Source organism: Anas platyrhynchos, chromosome 1 (assembly GCF_047663525.1).
Source record: "Anas platyrhynchos isolate ZD024472 breed Pekin duck chromosome 1, IASCAAS_PekinDuck_T2T, whole genome shotgun sequence".
In the NCBI taxonomy this organism is placed as follows: Eukaryota; Metazoa; Chordata; class Aves; order Anseriformes; family Anatidae; genus Anas; species Anas platyrhynchos.
This window is the reverse complement of record NC_092587.1, coordinates 82,506,112-82,532,931: the sequence shown is the minus strand read 5'-3', so window position 1 is coordinate 82,532,931 and position 26,820 is coordinate 82,506,112. Positions and strand designations below refer to the sequence as shown.

Genomic DNA, 26,820 nt, shown 5'->3' with positions numbered 1-26,820 from the left:
CATCCCAGAAGACAAGTAAATACTTTCATTTAAAAATATTTGAAAAAGTAAGGGGGGCTATCCAGGTTGCTATAAGCCAGTTAACCTAACACTGATTTGGCAAAATCAGAGCGTAATCAATTTGGGTTACACTCAGCTAAAAAAAGGAAACATAATGTTATTTGATCTAATTTAATGGAAAAGATCTCATTAAAAGAATTATGTATTCTTTTATGGCCATATAAATTTGGTGGTTCAAAATAGCTGTCTAGGACTAACATATCAAGACTTGCATCTGCATACTGCACAGCCTGGCTGTTCATAAGGGAAAATGAAAGGCAATAGGTAAGTGCTGGAGGATGGAGCTAAGCCTTACCATGAAATACCTAAACCAGCTTGACTTAATTTAGCTGTTTGGAAAGACGAATACAGTGGCTTGATCGTGGTCTGTAACTCATTACAAAAGAAAAAGATTCCTGATAGCAGAAGACTTTAATGTACTGAACACAGGCATAACAAGACCCTATGAAGTTAAAAAAGAAAGAAAAATAAGTAAAATAGAATGGTATTTTTAATGGCAGTGATAACCAACAAAAAAATTAATAATGGTTGATTAAACATAGAAGTCTTTAAATTATGAAAAGTCTTAAATCTTTCTTGAAGATTTAACTGAATGGTAGAGCAGCAATACTATCATTAGTCACAGCTGAGGTTCAGTTACTGTTTTGTGGGTGATTTTTCTAAATGATTTCCAGCCTACATGATGTTTCCTTTTAAAGCAGTGATTATTTGCAAAATCCAGCTTAGAACTGACAATGGATTCAGTAAAGACAAGAAGAAAAAGTGCTACCGCCTTCCAGCAGAGACTCAAGATGCAGCCGAACGCAGAACTCCAGAGTCAACGTAAGGTCTTGGGCACAGACACACGGGAACAAATGGATTGGCATCACAAAGAAAATGCATAGTTAAAGAATTCAGGGAGCTGAAGAGAAAGTAAAGAGAATATTCCATTCTTGTGAGTGGAAGTTAAATAATTGAACTGTTGTCACCTTGAGTGTACAAAGCTGAAAAGCTGCAGACTGTGGAACCCGCAGCTTCATCTCAGCAGGGGATAATTTTGTGTGGATGTTATATTCTGCATCCTGCAGGTAGAAACCATACTTTTAAAATCAGCTGAAGTACTTTATATGTGTTAAATAGCCTCAGAAATTTGAAGAGGAAGACCTGATACAAACAAGACAATGAGAACAAGGTATTTTCAATTATTTCTACACCACCAACAGGAGCCTGGGTAAACAGAGAAATAAGAATTTTTCATTGATGAGGGGGAAAAAAAATAAATCCTGGAATAAAGTGGCACTTTTGAAACTCGATGGGAAAGTCCCTTAATAAAAATCATTGGTTTCTTCCTGGGCAATAGTAAAAGTTACAGGAACAGCGGCAAACTACACAAACACAAGCAATATCTTTGAAATAACTGGTAACAAAAGAATCATACAGCCTTAAATACATATAGATCCCCATGCTTGGTAACAGATTCCAAGAAGGGGAAGGATAGAAGACACTGAAAACAACACATCAAACAAGGTAAGGTGATTTCAAGCACCTTTAACACGTTTAAAAAAGAGAAAAAAAAAAAAAAAAAAAACACTGCAAGGAATTGTAACTTGCAAGACACTCCCCAAGGAATCCAGCCAGTCAGCAAAATATACTTCCAATTTTTAAAACTAGTTTTCTCAATACAAGACACTGCACCCAAAACAGGTCAATTTTTCAGACTTTGAGGTGATGCATACAAGACAAGTTAAAATCATGAGCGGAAACTGGCAGCTTTGTCCTGTTCCTACTGAATACGGGCATGCGGAGGAAAGCCACAAGCAGTAATAAACCTATCCTGTCTGTGCTTCTCAAAGCCAATTTCCAAAGTGAGCAAAACTGTAAACTGAGTTGCCCGTGAGAAAAAAAATGTAAAACGGAAAAATGTGAATGAAAACTATTACGAAAAAATTATTATATGGCCAAAAAAAGCTCAAATTCCACAATCAAGAGGGGGGAACTGGGTAAAAGCTTGTCTTGGGTTCAGTGAGAAAGTCTGTGAGCAAGAAGAAACAACTTAAAAAGAGAGAGAAAAGGCCGAAATGTAACACATTGAAAAGGGGAAGGCCAGACAGCAACTGACATAAATTAGGTATTATTAAATAGAGAAAACTGGTAAGGAAAGCTCTGCAGCTAGCAAAACTACAGATAATATGGATTTGGGAACTTTCATTCGTTTTTTAAAATAAAAAGTAAACAAATATTACTAATAGTACTGATCCATGCTAAATAAAAATGATTAAATTGCTAGTGACACAGAACAAGGACAATCAGTCAACGAAATATTTCTAATCCCATACTCAGAAAGAAACAGAGTGTGGCAGTAGTACGAAAATAGCAACTTCTCTCCAGTACCTTAGTATCAAAGTAGGAAGTTAGACAACATCTGCCGGGGACATATATTTTCAAGTCAGCAAACAAGCAGGAGTCTTTCCAGTTGACTAACAAGCTCTCCAGCCCATTGATTCTGATTTTCATTCAACTTGGGATATTAGAGAAATACCGTAAGACATTCAGTGACAGTATTCCCAAAAGGCAACTGAAATGATTCAACGTCAAAATTAGTCTGAGGCAAAAGAATGGAAGAGCTGTTGAGATGAAGAATGAATGAATGAAGAATAAAACCTATAATCCGAAGGTTTATGGAATATAGATTTTGTAGAGGATAAAAAGAAAAAAAAAAAAGCCTAATTTCATTCTTTGAAGACATCATTATACATTTGGTTTAACAAAGGGGACTGCATAGGTGCAACATACTTAAATTTTTGTAAGGCATTGACCTAGCACCGTAAGTCAAAAAGATTTACTGTACATAATCACATACTAAGAAGATTAAGAAACGACTACTAGCCTGCAAGTCTCAAAAAGAAGCTAATAAAAAGTTGCACTGAACGATGCTTTTCAAGTTAGTGTAGGTCAGATGCAACATAGCACTTTCAACCCGGATCCGAAAGTAAAAAGTAACAACTGATGCAGTTTGTGGTGGACAAAACGGACAGGGTGGTGCACAACCTGGACCATCGGCAAGCTGGGGCTGTTCACACACAATAGACTGATAGAGACTCACGTTCAGGAACCGGGAAGAACTTGGACCATGCCTGCAGAAAGGGGGCAAACACTATCATGGGAAGCTGAGACTTTGATCTGGGAGTCACACCAGGTGAGCAGCTAATGTGAGCTCCAGTAAAACGCTGCAAGAAACGGGCAAACGCAGTCCTCTGCAGGCTTAAGGCAAAGGGCAGGGCAACCTTGTCCACGGCCACGGGGCTTCAACACTTAATTCTGACACGAACGCGTCTACGAGATATTGAAGGATCTGCCAAGATGCAGAAATAACAGACGAGAGTGATTCACAGGCTGGAGGAAATCCCTTACAGTGGAAGACTGAAGGAGTTTTCATCCATTTAGCTTCTCAAAGAGTAGATGAGGAGGTGCTATTACAGTGTTTAAACACCAGACCAGGGGAGAAAGCCCCACTGTGCTCTGTGGGTCTCTGAATCGGTGGGATGGACAGACCTGAACTAGTAACTAGAAGCCAAAGCCAAACAAATCCAGAAGTGAAATTGGGCTTGGGTATTTTAAAGCCAGAACACAAAGCCCTTGCAGCAGGCCACCAATGGAAGGGGTTCGCTGTGTCCCCGTGCCTCAAAATCAAGCCAACCCATTTCGGAAACACGTACTTCAAACGCACGTTAGTCACCGAGGCTCAGAACAGGATAGATGGGTTGAAATGTCGCCTGGAAAACGCGGGAGGAAGAGGGCTTCTCCCAGCCTGATCTGTGAACCTAAAAAACCAATTCAACCCCTCGCAGCCAACCCTGCCGAGTAAGCGCAGAGCAGCAGCTCTCCCCGCGGGCTGTGCAGGTGCAGAGCTCCCCTTCCACCCTGCAAACCACCGGGCTGCCCGAGGGCAGGGCTGCGCCGCGCCGCTCGCGCTCCCGCAGCCCATCCAGGACGCTCCTGCCGCGTTTCGGTGTGCGTGGGGAAGGAAGACACGGCACAGGGGCAGGGTGCCCGCAGCAGCACCTCCAGGGAGCCTTTTACACCAATTTATTTCTACACAGGGTGGTTAAAAAAAATAATAATAAAAGCCCCTACCGGTTGTTCATACATAAGTCTGGGATTCTATAGGGTTTGAGTGCAACACATGCTTTTTTTCCCTTGCCTTCTCGTTCTCTTCCCAGTCAGCCTCCATGATCCAAAGAAACTAAGAAGTGACACACAAGACTAGTAGTCATGTGGACCAAAAAAAAAAAAAAAAAGAGGGGGAGGGAATCTGAAGACGAAGAGAGAGGGAAAAACAAACAAAGATTGAAAATAAAAATTCGCCAGGATAATGCGTTTTATAAACACAGAGATAGAAACAGTTACAGCAAGGACAGAGCGGGCCAGGGGCGGGGAATAGATATTTATATATATATATATATATAAATTCAAGGGGCCTTCAGTTTATTCTTTTTGGCTCCCCCTTCTCATTAGATTGGTCTCTCTGTGGGGATCTTCGCCCCTTTCTCTCCACTGTCCGCCTTTTGGGGATTCTCTCCCACGCTCAGGGTCCAGAAGAGGCCACCACTGCCACGTGAGTCCAGCCCGTCTTGGCAAGAGGGAGCCCGGGAGAGCGCTCGGATGGGAGGTGAGCAGAGAAGCTAGCCTTGCCCTGACACCTGCCGGCTCCTCGAAAAGCCTGGGCTATTCCTCCTCCTCCTTCCCTTTGGGAAACTGGGGGCAGGATGGGTGTGGAAGAGTCAGAACTGCTGCTGTTCCGCCTTTCGGGGAAGGAAGTAGAGAGAAGGGTGATGGTTATTTTGGCAGTCTCTTCCCCTCCCCTCCATTGCTTTTTTGGTTTGTTCTCGATGCCTGCAGGCTTTTCTGAGGAGGTGGGGGGGGAGGAGGGGGGAAGTAGGGGGGAGAGGAGGAGAAGTACAAGCTGCTAGGACATCATCCACAATGGGCAGGAAGAGCAATGAGCAGGAACCCACATTCCTACGGGGCCTTGGCCGTCATGCTGCTCAGACAGCCGGGAGAGGCGGCAGCCCCTTTGGCCAGACTCCTCTCTCTATTGCTCTCCGCCAGGGGAGAAGGAAGAGTGCAACGCTCCAGAGCCCTCGGGCAGCGTGGGCACCTGTCCAGCCCAGAGAACACGCCTCACCTCTCCCCCACACCGGTTGCACCTTCCGCTGGGGAGAAGGCTTCTCCCATCCGGTCCTTGGGGCAGGACAAGCGACCCCTCCTCCCTTTCGCAAGCAGGAGGGACAGGAATGGATATTTCTCTCTTAGACAACTCAAGGAAATCCTCAAAAATACCCATCCGGCTGTGACCCCCTGCCACGTTCTTCTGCGGCCCGCTGAAAACGTGTCCGAGCCCCTGTCTGTACAAGGCCCAGCTCTCCGTCCCATCACACCACGCACCTCTCAGCGCCTCCCCACCCCCTTCCCGCGCAGCCTACAGCGAGAGAGAGAAGGCAGAGCAGGGGCCTTTCTTTGGGATTGAAAGGAGGGGCTCTTGAGTGAGGAAGCGATCCCGGCACAGGAAGGGGGCTCTTGCACAAGGAAGCATCCTCCTACCAGGCAGGCTGCTGCACAGAAGGAGCACCCCCTTGAGACAAGGCTGTCGTTCAAGGGGCTGCCACGAACGGGGTTTACACGGCCAAGAAGAGGCTGCTGCAGGAGGAGAGGCCGGAGGCTGTTGCACGAGGAGGGCCGCTGCACAAGCGGTGCCCCGGGCGCAGGCTATGCACAAGAGGCTTTTCTGCTCCCTGGGTTGAGGTCTCTCTAGGAGCTGGAGAGGTGCTCCACTTGGATGGCGCTGGTGCTGACAGTGAGGCAGATGTCCTTGTGATGCTCTGAAGTCTTGTAAGGAGTCAGGTCAAAGGAGCACTGAGGGGGAGGGTTGGGTGGGTTAGTGTCTCCAGAAGGGCCCCCTGCTGCCCCACCCCCCTGCGGCTGGAAGTGCTGCTGCTGCTGAGAGGCCTGGGCTTGTTGGGCCTGAACCACCTGCTGCTGGGGGTCCGGGATGTTGTGTTTCCGCATGTGCTTCATCAGGTACGTCTCCTGCAACGGGAAGGAGGCGTGAGAGGAGGGGACGGCTTCCACCAAAGCCAAAGCCTGTGGGGACCCCAAGGACGGACTCCCCGAGGAGCACTTCCACCTCTGCCACCCCCTCCGGGGGAGGAAATACTCACCGAGGTGTAGGCCCGGCTGCAGATGGAGCAGGTGTAGACCTTGGCGTGTTTCACCGTGTGCGTAGCCAGGTGCACCTCCAACGAGGCGGCATCCGTGTACGCGCGGTGGCAGTTGTGGCACTTGAAAGGTTTGTCTTTGTTGTGCTGCCGTCTGTGGGACTGGGGGCGGCAGCGGGGTGGGAAAAGAGAGAAGGCAAGAAGGGTTAGGAAGCGAATATGGACACTGGAGGCTGCCTTACCTCTAACACTCCCCTCCCGCCAGGCTCCAAGTTCCCTAAGCCCCAGGATGCCGAGCAAGGGACACCTGGCTCCTAGAGCAGGACGGTGATTTCCCCCCCAGTCCCCAGAGCTTTCTGGTGGGCGCCTTATTTTCTCAGCCCTATTAGGCATTTGAAGAGCAGAGTCTCTCAACTCTCCGCAATCCCCACCTTCTCAGTCTCCATGCAACTCTTCCAGTCTCCCCCTGCGCCCTTTCCATCTCTCTTCACATTTACTCTCCACATCTGTCAACTCTCAAGGCAGGATCTTTCACTGCTCACAGGCGTTTACAGCTTTTTGCCAGTTGGCATTTCCTACAGTCCCCCTCCTCCAGGATACTGCAACAGGAGGCACCACCTCTGATTCCCTAAATCTCTACTCTTACGTCCCCCATTTCATTATAAAACAAAACCACCTATTCCTGAGATTTTATTTCACATGTGAGATTTAGGAAAAGCCTTACCCCAGCTGTGTTAGAAAATGTCTGCAGAACAGATCAGAGAACTCCAACAAGCTATCACCGCTTGCAAGTCAATCTTACAATTTTACAGGATGTAACTACTTCTGTGACTTATTTGGGTCACTGTTGCCACCAATCTCTCCCCTGTCCAGCCCTTCAACACCTTTTCTGCATTCCTTCACTCCTCCTCCCAGCTGCCCCAGTTTTTCCATCTCCTCCCACTCGCCATCCACATTTGCCACCCCCCCCTGTCGAGCAGGGCCTGCCCAGCCCCTTACCTGCAGGTTGGAAAGCTGGGTGAAAGCCTTTTCACACCCAGGGTGAGCACATTTGTAGGGTCGGTCCCCGGTGTGGATGCTGTCGAGGGGGAAGAGCACAAACAGGAGGCAGTGAGCAAACAGGCAGCGCAGCCTGCCGGGGCCTGATGCTGTGATGCAATCTCACAGCCGCTCAGCAGCGCGGGGAAGGGGATGACAGTGCCGCCAGATGCTGTTCTACCTGGACAAAGAGAGCTCTGCCCAGCTCCTGTGTCCAGCTAGAACTTAGAAAAGATGTGCCATCAAGCAGAGTTCAGAACGTGACTAGGACTGAGGAGCAAGAGCTTATGAACGCTTGGCACGAGGGTCACCTAAGAATGGCAGGGGGTCTGCTGGCCCCGACTCCCTGCTCCAAGCTCAGGAGGCCCACGCTGTGACCAAGAGGAATTCATTCTCTTGCTTGCACAGCACCGAGAAAACAGCTCTGTTCCTTCTCCGGACACGCATGACAACAGCCTTCCTCCCTTCACGCTAGCGGGGAAACGTGTTCACGTGTCCCTGTCCCCCTGCAATGCCAGGACAAGCTTCCACACGCTCAGTCCAACCCCCGTGGTGGTGCCAGGATCCCTCACGGCCAATGCCTCTCTCTCCATCACTCTCTCTCTCTCTGTGCCCCCCGCGGTGCCAGACCAAGGCTCCCCCGGGACAGCACGTGCCCACCTCTGCCCTGCCGTGTGCTCAGTGCCTCCTGCGCAGCCTCCACTCCGTCCACTCTGCTGGGCCACCTCCTCCTGGGGGTGCAGCCGGCCGCGCTCCCCGCCCGCCCCCCGCATGCTTGGCGCGCGTGCTCCACAGGGTGCATGCCGGCAGCGCGGGGGGGCCAGGGCCAGGCCCCCGGCCTCCTCTGGCCCTTACCGTGTGTGCTGCTGCAGGTGGGAGAGCTGGCGGAAGGCCTTCTGGCAGTAGCGGCAGGTGTAGGGCTTGGCCCCCGAGTGGATGCGGAGGTGCTGGGCCAGGTAGGAGGTGTTGGCGAAGCTCTTGGAGCAGTGAGGACACTTGTGGGGCTTGACAATCGCCGTGTGGAGCTTGGAGTGGATCCTGCCGAAGAGGAGGAGGAGCAGCAGCAGTTGGACACGACCGCCATCTGGCTAGTGCTGATGGAATGAGGGCACAAAGGGGGTGGGACAGCACCACGCTATCTGCTACACGGAGGAGCTCCACACACGGCCCGAGCTCGGAGCTCGCTCGGCCTCAAACCATGCTCCCCGTGGATTCAAGAGACCATGGTCTGTCCGCACCGGGGGAGGATCCAGAGAGAGGAACTCTAGAGTTTGGACTGAGGGGCATTGGCAGAGCTGTGTGGGAAGCCTATGGCTGAAATAGCAGGGGGCTGCAAGCCTGGACTGAGACGTTTGGCAGGACTAGGCTGGGGTGACAGGGAACAGTCCTCCTATGCCCAACTCTACGCTCGTGCTGACAAAGCCAGTGCTACCTTCTGTCCGAGAACACCGCTCCGCTGCAGACGCCCCTTAGAGTCGGCAGCGCGAACCTCTGCGCACACCCAGCCCCGAACAGGAAATGACAAGCACTACGTGTCAGATACCGCTTTGTTTTCTGTCTGAGGAGTGACCAGCCCGCGGAAAACAGCAGGGTCTCCCCAGGCGGTCACCCGCTCGAGGTGCTGACGGCATGCTGGGATGACGGCAACATGCAGTGCGGAGGGCCCCCAGCCTCCTCTGGCCCTTACCGTGTGTGCTGCTGCAGGTGGGAGAGCTGGCGGAAGGCCTTCTGGCAGTAGCTGCACGTGTAGGGCTTGGCCCCTGAGTGGATGCGAATGTGCTGGGCCAGGTAGGAGCTGTTGGCGAAGCTCTTGGAGCAGTGAGGACACTTGTGTGGCTTTGTCTCCGTATGGGACTTGGAGTGGATCTGCATCTCCGACTTGGAGTAGAAGGTCAGCGAACACATCCGGCACCTGGGACCGGGGCGAGGGGAAGAGACAGCGTCACACGGGGCGAGCCCCAATATCTAGCAGCTCTAAGTGGAAGGGGTCTTCCACGCTGAGTGAGTAAAGGAGAGTTTCTGACCATGCGGACCAGGGGAAGTTTCGCCTCGGCCACTATGCTCAGCTGCAAGTACTCCGGTCCCAGAGGGACAAACCTAAGCTAGGAATGGGCAGGAAAGACCAGACTTATACCTTGCAGCCACACAAGGAAAGGTCTTGGAAGAATCCGAGAGATTAATTTATCAGGCTTACAAGGGAGACAGGGTAGCACTTGGGAAATTTTCCAAGGGCAATCTGAAGGGGACAGGAATAAGAATTCCCAGACAAAAAACACTTTGTTCATCTATGATTTATTTCAGTCAAAAAAAAAGTTGGAAAACCTGAAAATCCAGGTTAAGGTGTGTCTTCATAATAAAAGTTAATTCCACGTACTGCAAAGTCTGCAAAAGCAGTTATGACCAAAACACTTAACTCTGCTCCCGTTTTTGGGGAAGACATTCACGTATTTGAAGGCAATGCTGGAAATAACAGGGCTGCTTTCCTAGTGGGTCTCACAAAGATGCTCTGAGAACGTAATCAGCTATTTCACTGGTTTAATTGGCTTTCACCAATTCTATCTTACTGATGTTTTACAATGTTTTGTCTAGGAGCTTGGACCCATCTGTTCCCATGAAGATCAGAAACATATTTGGTAACACAGATTCTTCGAACAGGAAGAAGCAGTTGGCATTATCTGCTATGGATGTTGCTGTTAAAAACTGTTCCTCCGTCATGACACCGGGTTGTTGGGAGAAGCCTGCGCTGCTGTACAATTCAGGATGGTAAAAGATTTTGTCTCTCTGTCATTTTAACCACAGAGGTTGCACCCATTGCTGGCCTTTTTTTTTTTCCTTCCAAAAATGTGTGACAACAAGGAGCAGAGTTAAAGTTTCTCTGAATTTAAGTCCTTCCATGTGCAGGCTTTTCCATTGAACAAGACAAAATGGAAGCTGCACTTGGAACTTCCAGGGTCACATCTGAGGGAACAATGCCACCTAGGAGACCTCTGTTCTGCCTGCTGTGGTGTGTTGATTATGTTTTTGTCTGGGAATTTCCTTAAGTTTTTATCAGTGTTTAAAAAAAGATACCCAGTGACAAAAGTCTCTGCAAGTACTACACACCACAGAGAGCTTATCCTGTTTGTGCCCACATTCAGCTACTTCTTTTTCCTCCTAGGAGGATACATCGTTACATCTACTGTTGCAGCTATTGATGTTGGAGCCAGAAGCTTTTAGGAAGTGTGCAGTCTAATTGGTGTATGTAATGTAGGCAACATTTATCCAGCACCTACCTTAACTTCCACAGGCCCTTCAAAGCCACAGCTTGATTCTGAGCCATGTAACTAGAAGCCATGCCTCCCTACCAAGCACCCTACCACACACCTGCCACAACATTGTTCCTCCTCCTTTACATTCACGATCACCTCTAACAGTTGCTTCTGCATTTCCTACCTTCATCTTTCTCTTACTCCCTTTTAATTGCACACCTGAACACAACACACAAGCTAAACACGCCCTTACGTAGCTCCCCGCTCACACATACACAGCTCCTGCCTGGAATCAAGGAGCAGAAGCAATCTGGCTGTTTATCCTTAGGTCTGCTAGAGATACAGGGAGTAGGAAGGCACATCGGGATCACCTTTTAGAAAAAGCAGCTTTTGGTTTATAAACCCAATTATCTCCAAACACTTGTCCAGTTTGCTCCAGACTTTCTGAAACAGGACAGCTGGACTTGAAGACAGCATAAGCATTTTGCAGTTATCGAGTCATACTTAGAGGCTGAGGACTGTATCCTTGGACAAAGCAATGCTAGAAAGAACTTAAGTGAACGTTGAACTGAAAGTACCACTGAGTTACCAAGTCCAGTTCTCTGCTAACACAAGGAATTAATTCACAACCCCATGCGTGACTCTATCAAGCTCCCTCTCAGAGGATGTTTATTGCCAGTATTCTCAGCTGAAGCCTGTTCCACTGTGTCACTCCTCTGATGATGAATCATTCAATTGAGAACAAGCTCCCAGTGCGATGTTGTGCTAATACGGCTAAATGAATCAAAGGGGAATAGCAGGTATCAGCTCTCGAAGTGGGAATGGGGCAACTACTCTTGCAGCAGCATGCCTGACGCTGAAGACTGTACAGTCAACAAGTACTGAGAGATCCAGGCAAGTTCAGAGAGCTTGGGAACGATGGCGTGTGGAAAATCTACTTCACAGAAGAGACTCACTGAGCCCAGTCTATCTAGGTTTGGTTTGGGGGAAAGGTTAAAAGATAGCTTGGTCAATAACCACATAAATCTACGCAGGGGGAAAAAAAATCAATGACTGTGGGCTTGGTTTATGCAGCAAAGGTACCATGAGATACAGTAGCCGACAGTATGAGCTCAAGAAATCCAAGAAACAAAATCATTCCAACCATGAGAAAAATGCATCTTTGGCACAACTCCGAGGCTGCGTTACAATCTCAACCACTTGGCACCTACAATTAATATTTTTAGAATTCAGCTACCCGTCAGTGAGTAATACCTTTCTAGAAGTTTTGCTTGAGCTCCAACGCAATGCTGGGCACTAATCTCTTCTGTGCTGTACGCATGACCATAGATTTTAAAAGTCTATTCCTTTTTGAAAAATTCATGATCTTTACTATGTCATCAAGTCTAAGCAGTCCAGCCCCTTAAGTCTGTAATGACATAAAGCCATCTACTTTATTTTCCATAATAGCTGTGCACCAATTCCTTTACTTATTTACTTTGTTAGGTATCTGCCTTCAGGGCAGAATTTCCCTAGAATAAACTTTAATGAAAAGAGAAAGACTGAACGTCCTTCTCCATTTTCAAAGTAAACATATAAAAAAAGGTATTTCAAAACCTCTCTGGCACCTGCATGAGAATGGGAGATAAATCTGAGTGTTAGAAACAAAACAAACAAACAAACCAGAAAATAAGAAGAAAACAAAACCCATCAAACAAGAAACCAACCCTAGCTGTCTGAATTTAGCAGCTGCAGACATTTCAGCAGTGTTTTTCAAGCAACATTTTAAAAAAATAATCTTGCAGGGACTCGTTTTCCAATAATCTAACGAGCATTAGCCCTGAGAGGGCACGAATGTTATGTAGCATTAACAAAGTCATAAGTCTTGTAAGTTAAAAGAGCCCTGGAATACAGCAGAAAGCTGCACTTCAGAGAGTTCTGTATGATGTGGTAGCAGGCATTTTCAATGGAACAAATGATCCATTTAATTAAGGGTTTTGCATTTTGCCTCAGACATCATCAAATATTAAAGGGGAAGATGCAATCAGCCCTCTAGTGGGTAAACATGGATTCAAAAAAAATGTTAAAATCTATACGGATAATGAGAACATCGCATCTGACACTCGCAAGGCTTCAGTGTTTCATTTCAGTGAATTTTTCCTTGCTGGGGATAGGAAAAGTTGGCAGCGCCGCCTGCTAAACATGAACATAGTGCTATGCGAAATAATCTGTTGTTGTTTGTTGTTAATAAACATTTTTGATCTTTTTTTTTCCCCCATCGTGCTTCTAAACTACTACCACTGCCATTGTATTCGGAGAGCACGTAACAGCACTGACTGCAGCATTCCCATTGAGAGCATTATACAACATCCCTACAACTGTTTGTTATGGCTCTGCAAATTTAGCTTAGAGCATATTCTTAACCACGCAGAGGTGTATTTCTCCATATAAATAGTTAACTCCATACGCAGCAACGTGCTGGAGATCAAAAGCAACCCCTTCCAGTGTTTATAATCCTTTCTTTTTATAAGGAATCTACAGAAATAAAGCGAGACGTTAAAAGAATGTGCATGTTAAGACAAACACCCTCAAAAATCATGAAATGCCAGTAAAAGGTGGATGCACAATTCTAATTCTGCACCCATATGAAAGTCATCACGATGAGTCATAAACAAAATTATGCTTATAGCAACCAGACTACAACTCGGAGGCGCACGGGGCCTTTTTTTTCTTTCCACTTTTCATGGAATGTTCCGCCTCATTCATCAGATGCTGTTATGAGATAAAATGCCATCTGAAATACCATCTCATAGTAAAATTTGCCTAACGTGGATTAACAGCATTTTTTCAATCAAGTGCTTAATTAATTGGTATCACAGTTGTGAAAACTATGCAAGCTTTTATACGCAGCCTCGAGGATTCAATTTCCTAGTATCCGCTGAGATTGGTCTTGAATTTAATTGAACCCTTGCTCCTTCTATTAGACTACAAACACTAGACCAACAAGGTTTTTTGTTTGCTTGTTTATAAAAAACCAACTAGTTTAACTTCCCGCCTTCCTGATCTAAGTTTAGGCTCTCCGAGTCAACAGATATTTAGCAGGGAAAGAAATGTACTGCCTTTGCAATGCAGAGTTAATGAAGTAACTAATGCAATCATAGCATAATAATGGATGCACAGCGCATGATAAATGCTGATTTAACCTTCAAACTCCCCGATTTTTTAAAGCTGGAGCTAAACATTTTCTTACTAATATTTCGTAAGTGGCAGAGGGAAGGAGACCAAACATTTAAGAGACACGGCTACAAAACTCGGATCAGACCTAAATAAAGCCTGAGTACAGAAATGCCAAAAGGACAGCATATGACAATTGTACCTCTGTTTCTCCAATTCTACACCAAATCACATTAAAAATTTAACATGCTACCATTTGCCACTTTACACTATTGACACATATACTAACAAATCTATCAGCTACACTGAGGGCTGAAGCTACTTATTTCCACACTCCTTCAGTCACTCGTGTGGTTGATAAGGCTACAGAAAACAAGTGTGCATCACGCTCTTGGCAAGGCGCTGAATATTTTTAACACCCTGTAGCATTTTTCCAGTTCTACTTTTCTGAGGGGTTTCCAATGTTTCGTCCATTTTTCAAAAGATCATTTGGAAAAACATCGGAACCAGAATTTTGTGGCATTTCAGCACGCTTCACAAGTTGCCTGCCTTCTTTTAATCACTTCAGCACTTGTGCTTTCAGCAATTGCATTTACCCTCTTTCATCACAGCCTCACACTGGGAGCTCACATGATGTCATTTAGTTCCTAAAAGTCCTTTTCATAGCCATTGCTTTCCAGGATACTGTTTCCTCATGACTATTATTCCTTATCTTTAGATCAAAGGTGTTCAACAGCAGCCAACAGGCCACTTTAGAGAATTACAGAATATCCCACATTGGAAGAGACCCACGCAACTCCTGCTCCAATTCTATCCAGGCCTAATTGGATGGTTGTTTATATCGTGTCTGAGTATCTAGATTTCAATCCCTGACTCCGCTGGAGAAATCACACAGGTTAATAAACCAAGAAACTAAGCCTTCCATTCAGCTGTAATAAATACACGTTTTGCTTGAACAGTTCTGGCTTCACCACCACAAACAACTTCCCATTTTTTTCCCTTACCTATCCACCAGCACTGCCTCTACCTGTAAATTGTCAGCCAAAATTTCCTGTTGATCTCCAAAATCACTGAACAACATCAAGCTTAAGACCTTCTCTACCAATTTCTGGTATCAGTCACTATTAGCAAGAGAGCAGCAAAACAATGAAATACAGCAAGGTGTTCCCTTGTGCAGGGATAATGCCTTGTGTTAAAATTGAAAGAGCACAAAAGAGCAAACACTAACAAATTTGGGAGTGCCAGAAGTTACGGTCATCTATGTCACCATAATTTGGCTCTGCAATGCAGGGACGTCCTGATACATCCTTATTGACTGTTCCCACACAACTGCATCCTTATCATGTTGCACAGGTAGATAGTTAACAAGCAAGCCTTAAGTACTCTTCATCACCACTGTGATGTGAACAGCCTCGAGCCTCATCAACCGCATGCAATTCCGACCTCAGCTGGCAGAATTTCTCCTCTGTTGGACCCCCACAGAAGTATCGGTGCTCCTCAGACAACAATTTATTTCCACAACACCCCTGTTTGCTTTATTTTTAAGGGGAGGGAGCAACACAAGACAGAGGAGTGAAAAACAATTAGGAGGATGTAATTCTGATGCCTGCAAACACTATTTTTCTTTTAAAAGAACTTCATGCTATTTACATTTAAATCACACCTCCTGAAAGTTCTGTGCTGCATATAAGCTCCAATGCTTCTGCAAAGCTAAACAGGATCCAACAGGTAGCAGAGGACTACTCTGTGACACTTGAAGGGATTATGGTTTTAGGAATACCAAACATTAATTACTTCAGGATAACTGTCTATGGTCATTCCTAGCCTGCAGCACATGCAAATCCACCGAAAGCTCAACCTAACCCATATATGCACAGGCTTCAAGGCATGATCATCTGTAGGCCTGAACCACATGGCTGTAGAATACTGTAGGAAATCCGTAGCAGAAGCAAACAGAGCCTACAGTTCCTCAGACTAGCAGTCAAATGCCTTCCCCAAATCATCCTTCCCTAGGCCACAACCCCAAGTCATTTTTACTTTATTTTTGACAAAATTATTCCTTTCTCTAAGTAGCTGTGCAGGACGCTGCCAGGCCAACACATATACAGTAACTGTAGTCACATAATCAAGGATGTATCCAAGTGCATTGACTCAACAGGGCCAAATTAAGGTGTGACCAGACAGATGAGTGACAGAAGAGTTCTGATGTTCTCTCTCTCCAGCTGAAACTGTAACAGGCCCTTCACTCCCTTGCATGTCAGTAGAATGGTTGTATGCAAGTAAAAAGCACTAAAATTAAAACTCATTTTAATTTTAGGGAGAGAACTTGCCATAAACCAAGCTTCCACCTTACTATATCCTGAGGCATACGGTCAGTCTCATTTCTAACTTTCAAGCACAGCACTCATATCCAAAGCAAAGCTCATGTGTGCGGTGTGTGTAGATATGGAAGTTCATGCACACCTGTCCTCCTTCGTTTTGAAATCATAAGCCAATTTCAACCAAAGCTAAAAAAAGGGGGAAGGGTTTTAAAGTCACTACGAGTTTCACAAGGATACGCAGCTGGGAAAGATGAGAGACCCTCATGGAGCCCCCTGCTGAGGGAAAGGCTAGGAAGCTCACCCTTGATTAGACATCAGAGAATCCACACAGGAGAGAGCCGCTGGAAACCAGGCTTCATTAGTTCCGCTGCTCACGGAACTACTTGTTAAAAAAAGCAAACAGAAATTCCAACATGTGGCATCGTCCCGACACCCACGTTGGTCATCAGCAATCTTAAGATCAGACCTCTGCCAGCAGAGCAAGGACAATCAGTGAGAGCAGTGCTAGTCTGACACCTTTCGCTAGCATTAGAGGGGGGCGAGGCTCTGTGCCGGAGGAGGGCACGTTCTCGTGCTGACAGCAGACACACGGCCAAATTTAGGAGCATTGGATTTAGTATTTCTAGGCTTTGGAGGGAATGTGGTCAAACTTTCTGCCTGCTACTTCAAACTTTATTCTCCCCTTGCCCCTAGCCTTCCAGCCTCTTGCAATCCCCTCTCTCCTGCACCAAGACCCAGTCCCACATGCCCCACTTCATCCTCCACTGCAGTGCAAATTCAAAGTTTCCTTCTTATAGTTCACATTTGTGTCCTCTCCTTCATATTTCTATTTGTCTGTGCACATCCCATGCTCCTGTCCCCATCTGTTCCACTAATTCTAGATACCCATCCATTTTCATTTTCCAGCCCCTAGTAGATCTGCTCTTTCTCCATCTCCTCAGTCTTGGCCCTTCCCAGCTTCTCTGTCCCCTCTCCCTTGCAAGCAGGCTCTCCACCATCCCCTCTGGTTTGTAGGCTCATCTTTTCTTCTCCCTCCTTTCTGTTCCCATCTCTGCTCTGCCGACTTCCTAGACACAATGAGCTCTAGGTGCTAGCCATACCTCACTCTCATCCCTACTGCCTTTGAATCAAGCCTTCTTTCACCTTGCCGCTGTGCCCAGGGGAGGGGGAAGGTTCCTGTGAACATGGGCAGCAGGACTCCCTTCTGAAGCAGAACGAGGAGTTGTGGCTGAAGGAAAAAACGTGCTTGGCCCTTCAGCATTAGGAGATGCCTGGAGGTCAGAGTGTTTTTGGTTCCTCCGTGGAGATGGACAGGCTGGTCAGTGCCCGGAGTCATGCAAGCCTCAAGTAACACCAAAGAGGATCTAACAGCCTTGCCTATTTCTGCTACTGAAGTATAAAGCGTCTCAAAGCATGCTTAACAGATTTTTTTTTCAAAGCTTACAACTTGGCCAAATTTGGCCACGTTTTAACAGATATTTGTGGCTTAGAAAAAGCCATAATCACCTGACTTCAAATCCAGGAAAAAAAATAAAATCAGAAAGTCACTGAAGAGCAACATTAAATCCAGTATAGAGCAAGGAAAAAAAAGGCTGACAATGAGCTAAGAACATGCCCACGTGCTGTATTCAAGCCACTGGCTCCTCTTGTGTCCCTAATTTCCTCCTTAACAGGTCCTCTGCCTGGCTTTTCCCCCCTCCACAGCTCACTGATCTTTGTTTCTTGCTAAGCCTTCCATGGCTTCTGCACACTTTTTCTCCCTGGGCACACCACAGAAGCGTACGTCCCTTAGCTGCTTGCTGTTTTCCAAACCAGAACACCCTGATGTGCCCACAGCCTACTGCAAGGAAGGGAACTCACAACTGAAGGTGGAAATGGAGCTCGCTGGTTACAGTATCACAGCAAGGACTTCTCAAGGCAACAACTTTTCTCTGGGTGTACTAGGTTCAGAGGCATAGCTTGCAAAGCCATTCCAGATTCAGATCGGGAGCTTTTACAAACTCAGTGTTGCCACCAAGCAACACATGAAGAGCTCTCTTCCTCTTGCAAATACAAGATCAAACTATCTGGAGAATTGTACTCTGAGACAGAATGGATGATCTGGAACAGATAAGCTGAGCCATTTAATCAGCCTCGTCTAACACATCACACCACAAGCTTCAAGAAGCGCGTAGGTACAAGCACAACAGTCCTAAGAAATGACCCTACTGCCTCCAGGATTCATGCTCTCTCTCTCTCTCCCTCAGCATGTTTTAAAGTTCTGATGAGCAACCATGTGCTTCGCACGCTGCCTCTTTCTAGAAATGTGTTGTCTCGATGATCTCGTTTTCCACAGAAAAAGTTCTGCAAGGATGTCAGGGAACATTAATAAAGTTGCAATGAATCCAGACAAGACTGAAGCGACATAACTCACAAAGGAAAAGCCTTCACAGAACTGGCTCAGATGCTGTCCCCTTCAGCTAGGAGCATTTTTCTAATGCCACAAAGCAAAGCGCCAAGGACTGTGCCAGACTCATCCTGAGGCTGGATGTCTGAGATCTGCAAGCAACACCATTAGCAAAAGCTTCATGCCTCTCCTTACAAAGAAAAACCTGGTCATAAAAGATTCTTGCACCAATTTCACTAATTCACTTCTGGAGATGTTAGAGCAGCAAAACATCTGCCATTTGGTGGAGCAGGAACCGCTCCATTCAGTGGGCTGATCTGCACTGGGACTATCATCTTTGTGCTCCAACCCCTTCAAAACCTGCCTGCACTGCTGCCTGCTGAAGGCCTCACTCTGCCTTCATCACGAGTCTGGAGCTCACGACATCAGACACCTGCTCTGACACCCACAACAAGACAGCTCACAGAACTTAAAAAGGAAAAAAAAAAAAAAAAAGATCAATTTGACAAAAGCTTTCCAGGCTTTAGGAATGAACTATTAAAAAATAAACAGATTGATCAATATGGCAAACTCCTTCCAGGCATCTGACTAGCTTGTCCTTAGTGCATCACCGTGAGAATCGATGAAATCATACCAACACATCCCCACGTACACCGCAAGCAACTCCTCCTTCAGCCTGAGAAGGGAGCAGTAGACAAACCTCACGCGGCCTTCATTTGGCTCGTATATGTCTGCGTGTGATAGTAATGGGAACTCCCCAAATTATCGTAATCTGGGATACAGATGGAACCCAGGAGTCCTCAAAGTTTTCACTCGCAAGCCCATTCATATGCATATTATGCACAAACTGCACTGCAAAGATTTTCTCTTCCACAGCTGCGAAAGACGACAGCCCTTTCTTTTATTTTGGAACAATTATTTTTAGTTCCAAACTTGCGCATGGAAAGCAGCAGACAAAGAGAAGACCCCAAGGAAGGCAGAAGTTCTCTCTGATGGTCTTCAGTAAATACCAGTGTAGCTGTCTTGCACCTTAACAGCGCCCAGAGGAGGTCCAGGTTGGGATGGGAGCTGGATGAAGAGGCAGAGGTACCACACTTGGACTAAGCATGAAGACAAAACCTTCCTGACGACATGCTCCCACATACAAACTCATTTTTTCCCCATGATCAGTTACACAGACTCTGCATGATCATAAAGTTTCTGCTGAGTCACTCCACCTGGTCATTGGCTTTTTTTTTTTTTCCCAACTTACAAATAAACAAGGAGCTATAATTAAAGCTTTGGTTCAGCTTTAATTCTAGCATTCACTGCCAATTGTGTCCCCTGTAAATACATATTTAACAGCCTAATTAGCAACCCAGACTGTAAGCAGCTTGAGTGTGGAATTGTGGCTAGGGCCCAAAATAAATGGTGGGATTACAAATAGCAGGCTACCTAACACTCCTACCCTTCTTCACCATACGCTGATTATATTTTCAAAGTGGAAAAACTGGGACATTGGGCAAGAGAATAAAAAGGCTGATCCAAGCGCTGGTTTTGAAGCTATTTCACTGCATTGATTTAAAAATACAAACATTCCTTAAATGCTGTAGTTAAAAATGAAACAGGGCCTGCGGTGGATGCACTGATTCTGTGTAGGTGCCTTCACATTGTTATTCTTATGCCAGAAACGTAGCTAAATCTACCGAAAAGGAAAAAAGGTCTGGGATGGTTACAGGGAAACGGTCTGCCTCAGAAGGATTCATGGGCACGTAGCAGGGAAGCGAGGAGAACTAGGAACCACCTCCTACTTGTTTTCACCTAGCTACTGATTTGTCTTTTATTGATCTTGATCATCCTTGAGAAATGCCCATCACTAAATCACCTGCACTTGCTCCCCAACCAACAGACTACCACGTCGCTTCCCTTCCTTTCCTAGCACTCACCTGCTCTGCCCAGTTCCCACCTTCTCAGAAACACTCTCATCACCCTCTGCTTGAAGCATTCCCTCCCAGCTAACCTCTCCCCTGTTCCCAGGACTCACAGGTTCCTAAAGCCACATCCCTCCAAGCTCAGAAACCCAACTTGAGGGCTCAGAGCACTCTCCCCTCTCATCCGATACCTTTAGGGCTTAGGAACACCCTTACACCTAGTTCAGAAATGCACTTTTTCCTGTTTTGTTGGGAACACCGAAACAGGAGGAGAGCACACTGGGCAACGAGCACAGGAGCAGGCACTATCACCAGGGTTCGCTTCCAGCTCCGTGCATCCAGTCTAGGGTATTTATACTGGGCAGACTGGAGTCCTGCAGGGCTTTCAGCTGCACCACGCAGCACTGCGTTCTGCAGCGTGCCAGCCACGCTACCCGGCTGTGGCATCAAGGATACGGCTCAGCCTCCGTAAGCTCCCGGTCATTAATCAACCTAGTGATGTTAGCATCTGCACAATTAGGAAATGGAGGTTGCCCGCTAAGGAGATCCTTAGTTTTGGGTCAACCCACTCGTTTGGAAACATCCCCGATTAGAAAGACAACTCAACTCTCCCTGCATCTGCAAATTTCTCCGCTCAGGGACTCCGCAGGGAAGAGGCCAAGATCTCTTCGCTGCGTGAGCCTCTGAAGGGCCGAACACCCCCCCCCCGACCCCATGCAACGTTACGGGCACGGTGTAACCCTGCTCCCCACCTGTATGTCTTGCCATCCTTGTGCTGGTCCTCATCGTCCTCGTTTGACAGCACAAAGGGGTCGCTCATCTCTGGCAGCCCCGACTCCTGCAATCGTTTCTTCTTCCGGCCCCGAGGCGGTTTGGGGGCAACTCCCCCACCCCCGCCACCCCCAGCACCTTCGGAGAGGGTGGTCGTCCCCTTCTTGGCCAGGTCGGGCACCACCTGCAGGGCTGCCTGGGAGCCGGGGGGGAGCGCGGAGACAATCATGGGAGCTGAGATGGGAAAGGTTTGTGCAGAGGTGGCTGTGGTCACCAGGGAACCCGAGGGGGAAGTTATCACCAGCCCAGGACCTGCAAAGAGACCGAGGTGGAAGGCAGGTGTTACATCCGCGATGGCTCCCGACCTCCTCACCCCACAGAAGGGGGCTTTATGAGTCTACTTTGAAACTCGACGCAAGCAGAAGGGCAAAAAGAGTAGCCCAAAACCTTCCCAGCTGTGGAGACTGGGAATAAGGCTGAGACTGGCTGTGAAACCACGGCAGCCCACCCCATCACAGATACACAGCACAACCCCCAGCCCAAAAAAGGACCCTCCAGGACTCCCCGCCGCCCCTATACCCTGCTGCAGACGTCCCCCCGGAGCCCCCTACCTGCTGTCATCAGCCCAGCAGACTGCACGGGCACCACGGTGATGTTCTGAGTCACGGGGGCCTGGCTGTGTGGTGTCAGCTGCTCCGGCTTGGTGTCCGAGTCCATGGCGATGCCGGCGGGCAGGGCCACGGAGGTGGGCACCGTCAGCAAGGCGGGGTAGTGGGGGGGAGCCAGGCTGCAGCCCTTCTCCGTGGGCAGTAGCTGCTCCTTCATCTTGTTAATGAACATGGTGTTCTCGATCTGAAAAGGGGGAGAAGGGCCTTGAGGATGCCGTGCCGCAGCTTCTCCCAGCGCCTGGCTGAGCACAAAAGGCAACAGAAGCGTGTATCATGCTCGGGTTTCTCATGGGTAAAGCAAAGCTCTTACCTGTCCCGAGACGGTGGGCACTGCTGGCCAGAAGTACGGGGAGGAGTTGAAATGAGATTCTTCCATCCTAGCTGGGCACAGGGGGGAAGAGGAAGGGGGAAGGGAAGAGGAATATGGGGGAGAAGGAAGACAGACAGACAGACGCACACACACACACATACACAAAAGGAACATTAAACCCAAAAAGACTCCAACAGGGAACTGACTCAGCCTGATGCTGCGACAGTTCCTTAATCTCCCCGTCCTTCCTTAAGCAACTGCTCCCCGCTTTTGATCTATCTGCCCAAACCGTGTTATTTGCAGAGAAAAAAAAAGATGTCTGCTATTCCCACAGGCTTGGGTCCACCTCAAATGCCTCTTGCCCACCAGTCCTCCATGCAAAAAATAAAAAATAAAAGACTACATCAGACCCCAAGCACCTCTAAAACTCCCCAGTTATCCTCTACCCAAGTACATGCCATAGATGATGAAGTCTGTGCATCTGCGTCCAGGCAAACACAGCTGAAAAACGTTTTTTGCTGCCGCAGACAGCCTGAGCCCACAAGCAGTGCAAGTTTTGGACCCTGCCTGCCCCTCCACCCCAGCTCCCTGAGAACCCAGATGCAGCAAGGGCGCGTTAGCATCGTGTTACACAGGAAGAAGGACAGGCAGAGAGAGGGAAACAGACTTGCCCGAGGTAACAGACAGGCACAGCAGACCGAGAAGTAAAACCTAGGGCTCCTGACTGCCCGTTGCCCTCTGCCCTGACCACTCCTGGGAGAAGCCTGGAGATGTCTCTCAGTATTCCTGGCAGACCACAGCCTCCTCTTTCACCCAGCCAGACACCAGGAGACAGCCTAGCAGGCAAAGTTTGCCCCACTCTGAAAACCCCAAGAAATCCACACAACGGTGTTCTCTGAAGTAGAAGAGGTGCCGATTCCTTAACAAAGATGCCAAAACTGATGGGTAAAACAAAGGCAATAAAACCTCTGCTCAACGAACACCGTGCCTGGCAGAGCGAGCTGCTCAGAGAAACCAAACACCGCAGCCTTCTCGTGCAGCTCTCTGCAAACAGCACCGGCCCGTTCCTGTTGTGATGTGGCAGCAGTCTAATTAGCGAGTAAATATTGCTTCTGAAGGGCCTATCCCCAGCATCAGATAAGCTGAGGAGCGTGCCCCGAGTAGCACGAAGCCCTTACTTTCCAGGAGTGTCTTCGGAGAGAATAAACACACGTGGAATTGCTGCGTGTGAGCCAAAATGCAAAGGCGCTTCTCCTCTGTGTGGAGCAGCAGTATTTAAATGACCCAAATTACCCGTTAATTTGCTTTTTATGAATTGCTCGCGCCAACAGCAAAGCCCAGTCCTCCTGCCTCACCTGCTCACTGCACACCAACCAATAAACCCACTTAAGGATGAATTATTTACCTTGCAGCAGCGGCATGTGGCCCGGCTGCCAGCTGCCTGACCGAGTTACTCTGGATTTACACTGCCGTGATTCGAGCAGGATCCGATGGGGCAGGCAGCTTGGCTTCCTTTAATTTCTTTCCTGAGCCAGATTAATTAAGTGCTCTGCCCACAACGAGGCCCTGCGTATCTAACACTTCAGGACGTGATTGTTTCCTTCCACAGGATGGGCACACACAGAGATAAGGCCTCCCCTCTGTATCACGAGGGATTTTTTTGTGTTTGGGATGTCAAGGGGGGTGTCGTGGTTGTTTTAAATGAGTAAGCCTCTCTTTGCTCAGCTTCCACATCAAAAAATAAATAAGGAAAAAAGACAAACCTAAGTAAACCTGACTTTGCAAAACCAAAGTCTCATGTAATAATCAATTTTGTTTGTCAAATAAACTTTGCAATCGCCCAGTCTCGGATTCCTTGGATTCAGCTGCAAAGTTTAGGACTAAAACAGAAAGATGACAATTTAAACAAGCATCTAACAGCTTTCCTATTCAAAGAGCACAAAGTATGAAAGACAACTCCATCTTCAAACTGTAAAATCCAAGCCAACACAGGCTGGGGCACCCAGTGGCCTCCTGATTCTACCTTGCCCCCTGTCAGAACGCGACAAAGCACCCAACTTTTGTTCACTTTGTTCTGCAAAGTGTTTAAAAATAATAATAAATTAAAACACCAGCACCAAAACAGTTTGTATTAATTCTCCGAAGATGACTACCCTGTTTTCACTAATCTTTCTCAGAATCCGTCCCCCCACCCAGTAGTCTTCATGCTTGAATAGATGTCAGGCCTCAAAAAAAATCAGCTTGAAAGACTGAAGTGTAATGAAGTTATAAGAATGTGGAGAAAAAGGAGGAACGGTGTAAGAGTCGAAGCTGTCATGCAATCTCACTGGCAAGCCAATCTTCCAGAGGGAGAAAACAAAGGCGAAGATCCTGGCACCAACCTCCTGTCCTAATGCCCACGGATGTCCCTCCCCTGTCCCGCTGTTAGGCTGAAGGATATTTCGGAAAACATGCACCCCTATCCACAGCCCCCACTTTCCCAGCGCTCACACTTACTTTACCAGCACTCTGCTCGTAACCCTTCCAATTGCTCTACAACTATCACACATGGGCTGGAGCTTCAACCCTGTACCGCAGCATGTTCCCACTGCGGTGCCTTCAGCATCCCAGCTTCCACAAACAGGCCAGAGATGGGACCTTCTTCCTACGCACCAGTCTAGTATCAGACAGATGTCAACGTACCCTCCTGATACAAACCAAAAACACCTTCTATGTACAGACCACAAATTGACATACACCAAACAAACACCCGAGTGCACCAGGGAACTCGCAAGGGGCAAGGAGCCTGAAGCGTGGCTCTCAGAGTATTTCCCAGAGCCGCATACTGAACGTGCTGGGCTTACACTTCTTTGCAGGGTCATCGCTTTAATCGTAAACACAGAGACAAAAGCACGTGCGAGTACACGGCCGGGCACAGGCTGTGTTTCTTGAAGGCACAATCAAGGTTGGGCACGCGGGTATTTACAGACTGAGTTGTAAGGTGGCTTTCTTTATTCTCCATGCGCCTCGTGGTTATTTTCTAGGCAGCTTTCAGCTGATAAAAGGCCCTGAGCGATTTCAGCTGTCATTTTACGCCTGTATGCAAGCAACGAGGAGTAACTGGTGGCTAACAAGGAGCTTTTAGGCTTAACCGCTGCAAAATACTGAGGATGCCCCCAGGGGACGTGGGAACAAACGCCGAAACGCCTCCCTAAGCCCCTAAGCACCACCAAGTCCGAGCCCTGCTGCGCCTGGATGCACACCAGGACCCCCCAGCGCAACACGCGGAGCCCTGAGCCCCCAACCCCGAGCTCGGAGCCGCCTCATGCAGCGCCCCCCCCACCCCCAGCCCGCCCCGTCCCACCCCGTCCCGTGCCCCCTTCCCCCCCCCCCCCCCAGGGCGAGGCTGACTCAGGGCGCGGCGGGAGCTCCTTACCCCTCTCACTCTCCCTCCTCTCGCATCTCTCCTCCTTCCAGGGCCGGCTCTGCGAACAAACCGCCAGCGTTACGGGGAGGGAGGCGGGGAGGGGAGGGGGGGGGGTGCGGACAGACGGCCGGCCGGGCAGACAGACGGACAGGCAGGCAGGCAGGCAGGCAGGCAGCCCGCCGCTTCCGCTTCCGGATCGCCTCACGGCCGGAAGCGCGGCCCCGCCGTGCCGCCCCCCCTCACCCTCCTCCTGCCCTCCCCCACCCCGGCCCTCACCCCCCTCCTCCTCCCCCGCCCGCCCCCGCGGCGCCCACCCCGACCCCGGCTCCTCCGGCGGCCTCCTCACCGGAAAGAGGGCAGCGGCCGGGCCGCTTCCGGGGCAGCGCCGAGAGCACTTCCGGGGGCGCGATGGCGTCACGGCCTCTCCTTCCCCCCCCCGCCCCCCCCCGCTGCGCCCGTTCCGCTCCCCCCCCTCCCCCCCCCCCTTTCTCCGCGGCGGGGCTGCGGGCGGCCGGGCCGGAAGCGCGCGGGGCCCCACCGGAAGCGCCGTGTGGCGGCGGCGCGCGCGGGGGGCGGCGGTTGGCGGCAGGGCGGAAGTGGCGGTGGCGGGCGGGCGCGCGCGCGCGCGGCGCTTCCCCCCCCCCCCTCGCTTCAGGCCGGCCGTGAGGGGGCCGCTTCCGGCCCGGGCGGCGGGCCTCATGAATATTCATGAGGGGGTTCATGAATAATGCACGAGGGTGTGTTGGAATAAAAAGGGTTTTTTTTTTTTTATTTGGCTGAGTGGTCAGTCCGGGGAGTTGGTTGCACAGAGTCGCACAATCACCAGAGTTAATTGCACAATCGCCCGAGTTAATGACACAATCACCAGATTACATTAATTACAGGCACAGCAGCTAATTACCCAGTCACACAGGACGCCCCCCAGTTCTCCCAGTCCACCCCTGACTGGGGGTCCCTACCCAGCCCCTCGTATCACTGAGCCCTGCACCTAAACCCCTTCCACAACCCCCTGTGATGGTGGCTCCACCACCCCCTGGGCAGCCCTCCCCACTGTCCCTCAACACTTTGGGTTAAAAAACTTCCATTTCCTTCCTAATTTGGGGGATCTGACTCGCTGGTGGGTACCCACGCTCATCCCTTTTCCATTTTTCCCTCTGTAATTTGTCTCCGGGGTTGTCAGCTCAGCCCTGAAGGTCTCGTCCCACATCACCACAAACAGTGTCAGTCCTACACCCAGCAAGAGGAGCCTCTTCTTTGCCCCAAAGCCCCCCTCAGCTTCCCTCCTTCCCCTCCCTGTGCTGCCCAAAAGAAATTCAGCTGAACATCTTCTCCTAAGCTCGGCTGCTGGGAGAGCT

The 26,820-nt window shown here is 48.7% G+C and overlaps 1 protein-coding gene across 16 annotated transcripts; it reads right to left on the bottom strand.

Moving 5' to 3' along the window:
* Window positions 1-532: 532 nt before the first annotated feature.
* On the bottom strand, window positions 533-26,092 carry ZNF384 (zinc finger protein 384). 16 transcript variants are annotated; one of them, XM_072043450.1, is made up of 12 exons: window positions 26,004-26,061; window positions 25,475-25,523; window positions 24,556-24,745; window positions 22,060-22,126; window positions 21,693-21,933; window positions 21,063-21,393; window positions 16,316-16,396; window positions 8,980-9,204; window positions 8,148-8,330; window positions 7,254-7,332; window positions 6,258-6,416; window positions 533-6,126 (listed from the first exon to the last, which is right to left on the bottom strand). In XM_072043450.1, exons 3-12 carry the CDS (start codon window positions 24,606-24,608, stop codon window positions 5,848-5,850), a joined length of 1,698 nt encoding a protein of 565 aa, XP_071899551.1. In that variant the 5' UTR covers window positions 24,609-24,745; window positions 25,475-25,523; window positions 26,004-26,061; the 3' UTR covers window positions 533-5,847. The 16 variants fall into 16 exon arrangements, with proteins under 16 accessions (XP_071899551.1, XP_027305563.1, XP_027305559.1 ...); XM_027449762.3 differs by lacking the exon at window positions 26,004-26,061 and adding an exon at window positions 25,812-25,967 and having other exon boundaries at window positions 22,060-22,130; XM_027449758.3 differs by lacking the exon at window positions 26,004-26,061 and adding an exon at window positions 25,812-25,967.
* Between the last annotated feature and the right edge of the window lie 728 nt (window positions 26,093-26,820).

Bases quoted from the DNA above. Each gene is read 5' to 3' on its own strand.
- ZNF384 (XM_072043450.1), bottom strand. From the start codon at position 24,608: ATGTGTGATAGTTGTAGAGCAATTGGAAGGGTTACGAGCAGAGTGCTG. The intron at 16,397-21,062 runs GTGGGGAGCAGG...TTTTTTAACAAG, and splicing joins AAGGATGGCAAGACATACAG to TAGTTCCGTGAGCAGCGGAA. The intron at 6,417-7,253 runs GTAAGGGGCTGG...TGCCGCCCCCAG, and splicing joins CCCAGCTTTCCAACCTGCAG to TCCCACAGACGGCAGCACAA.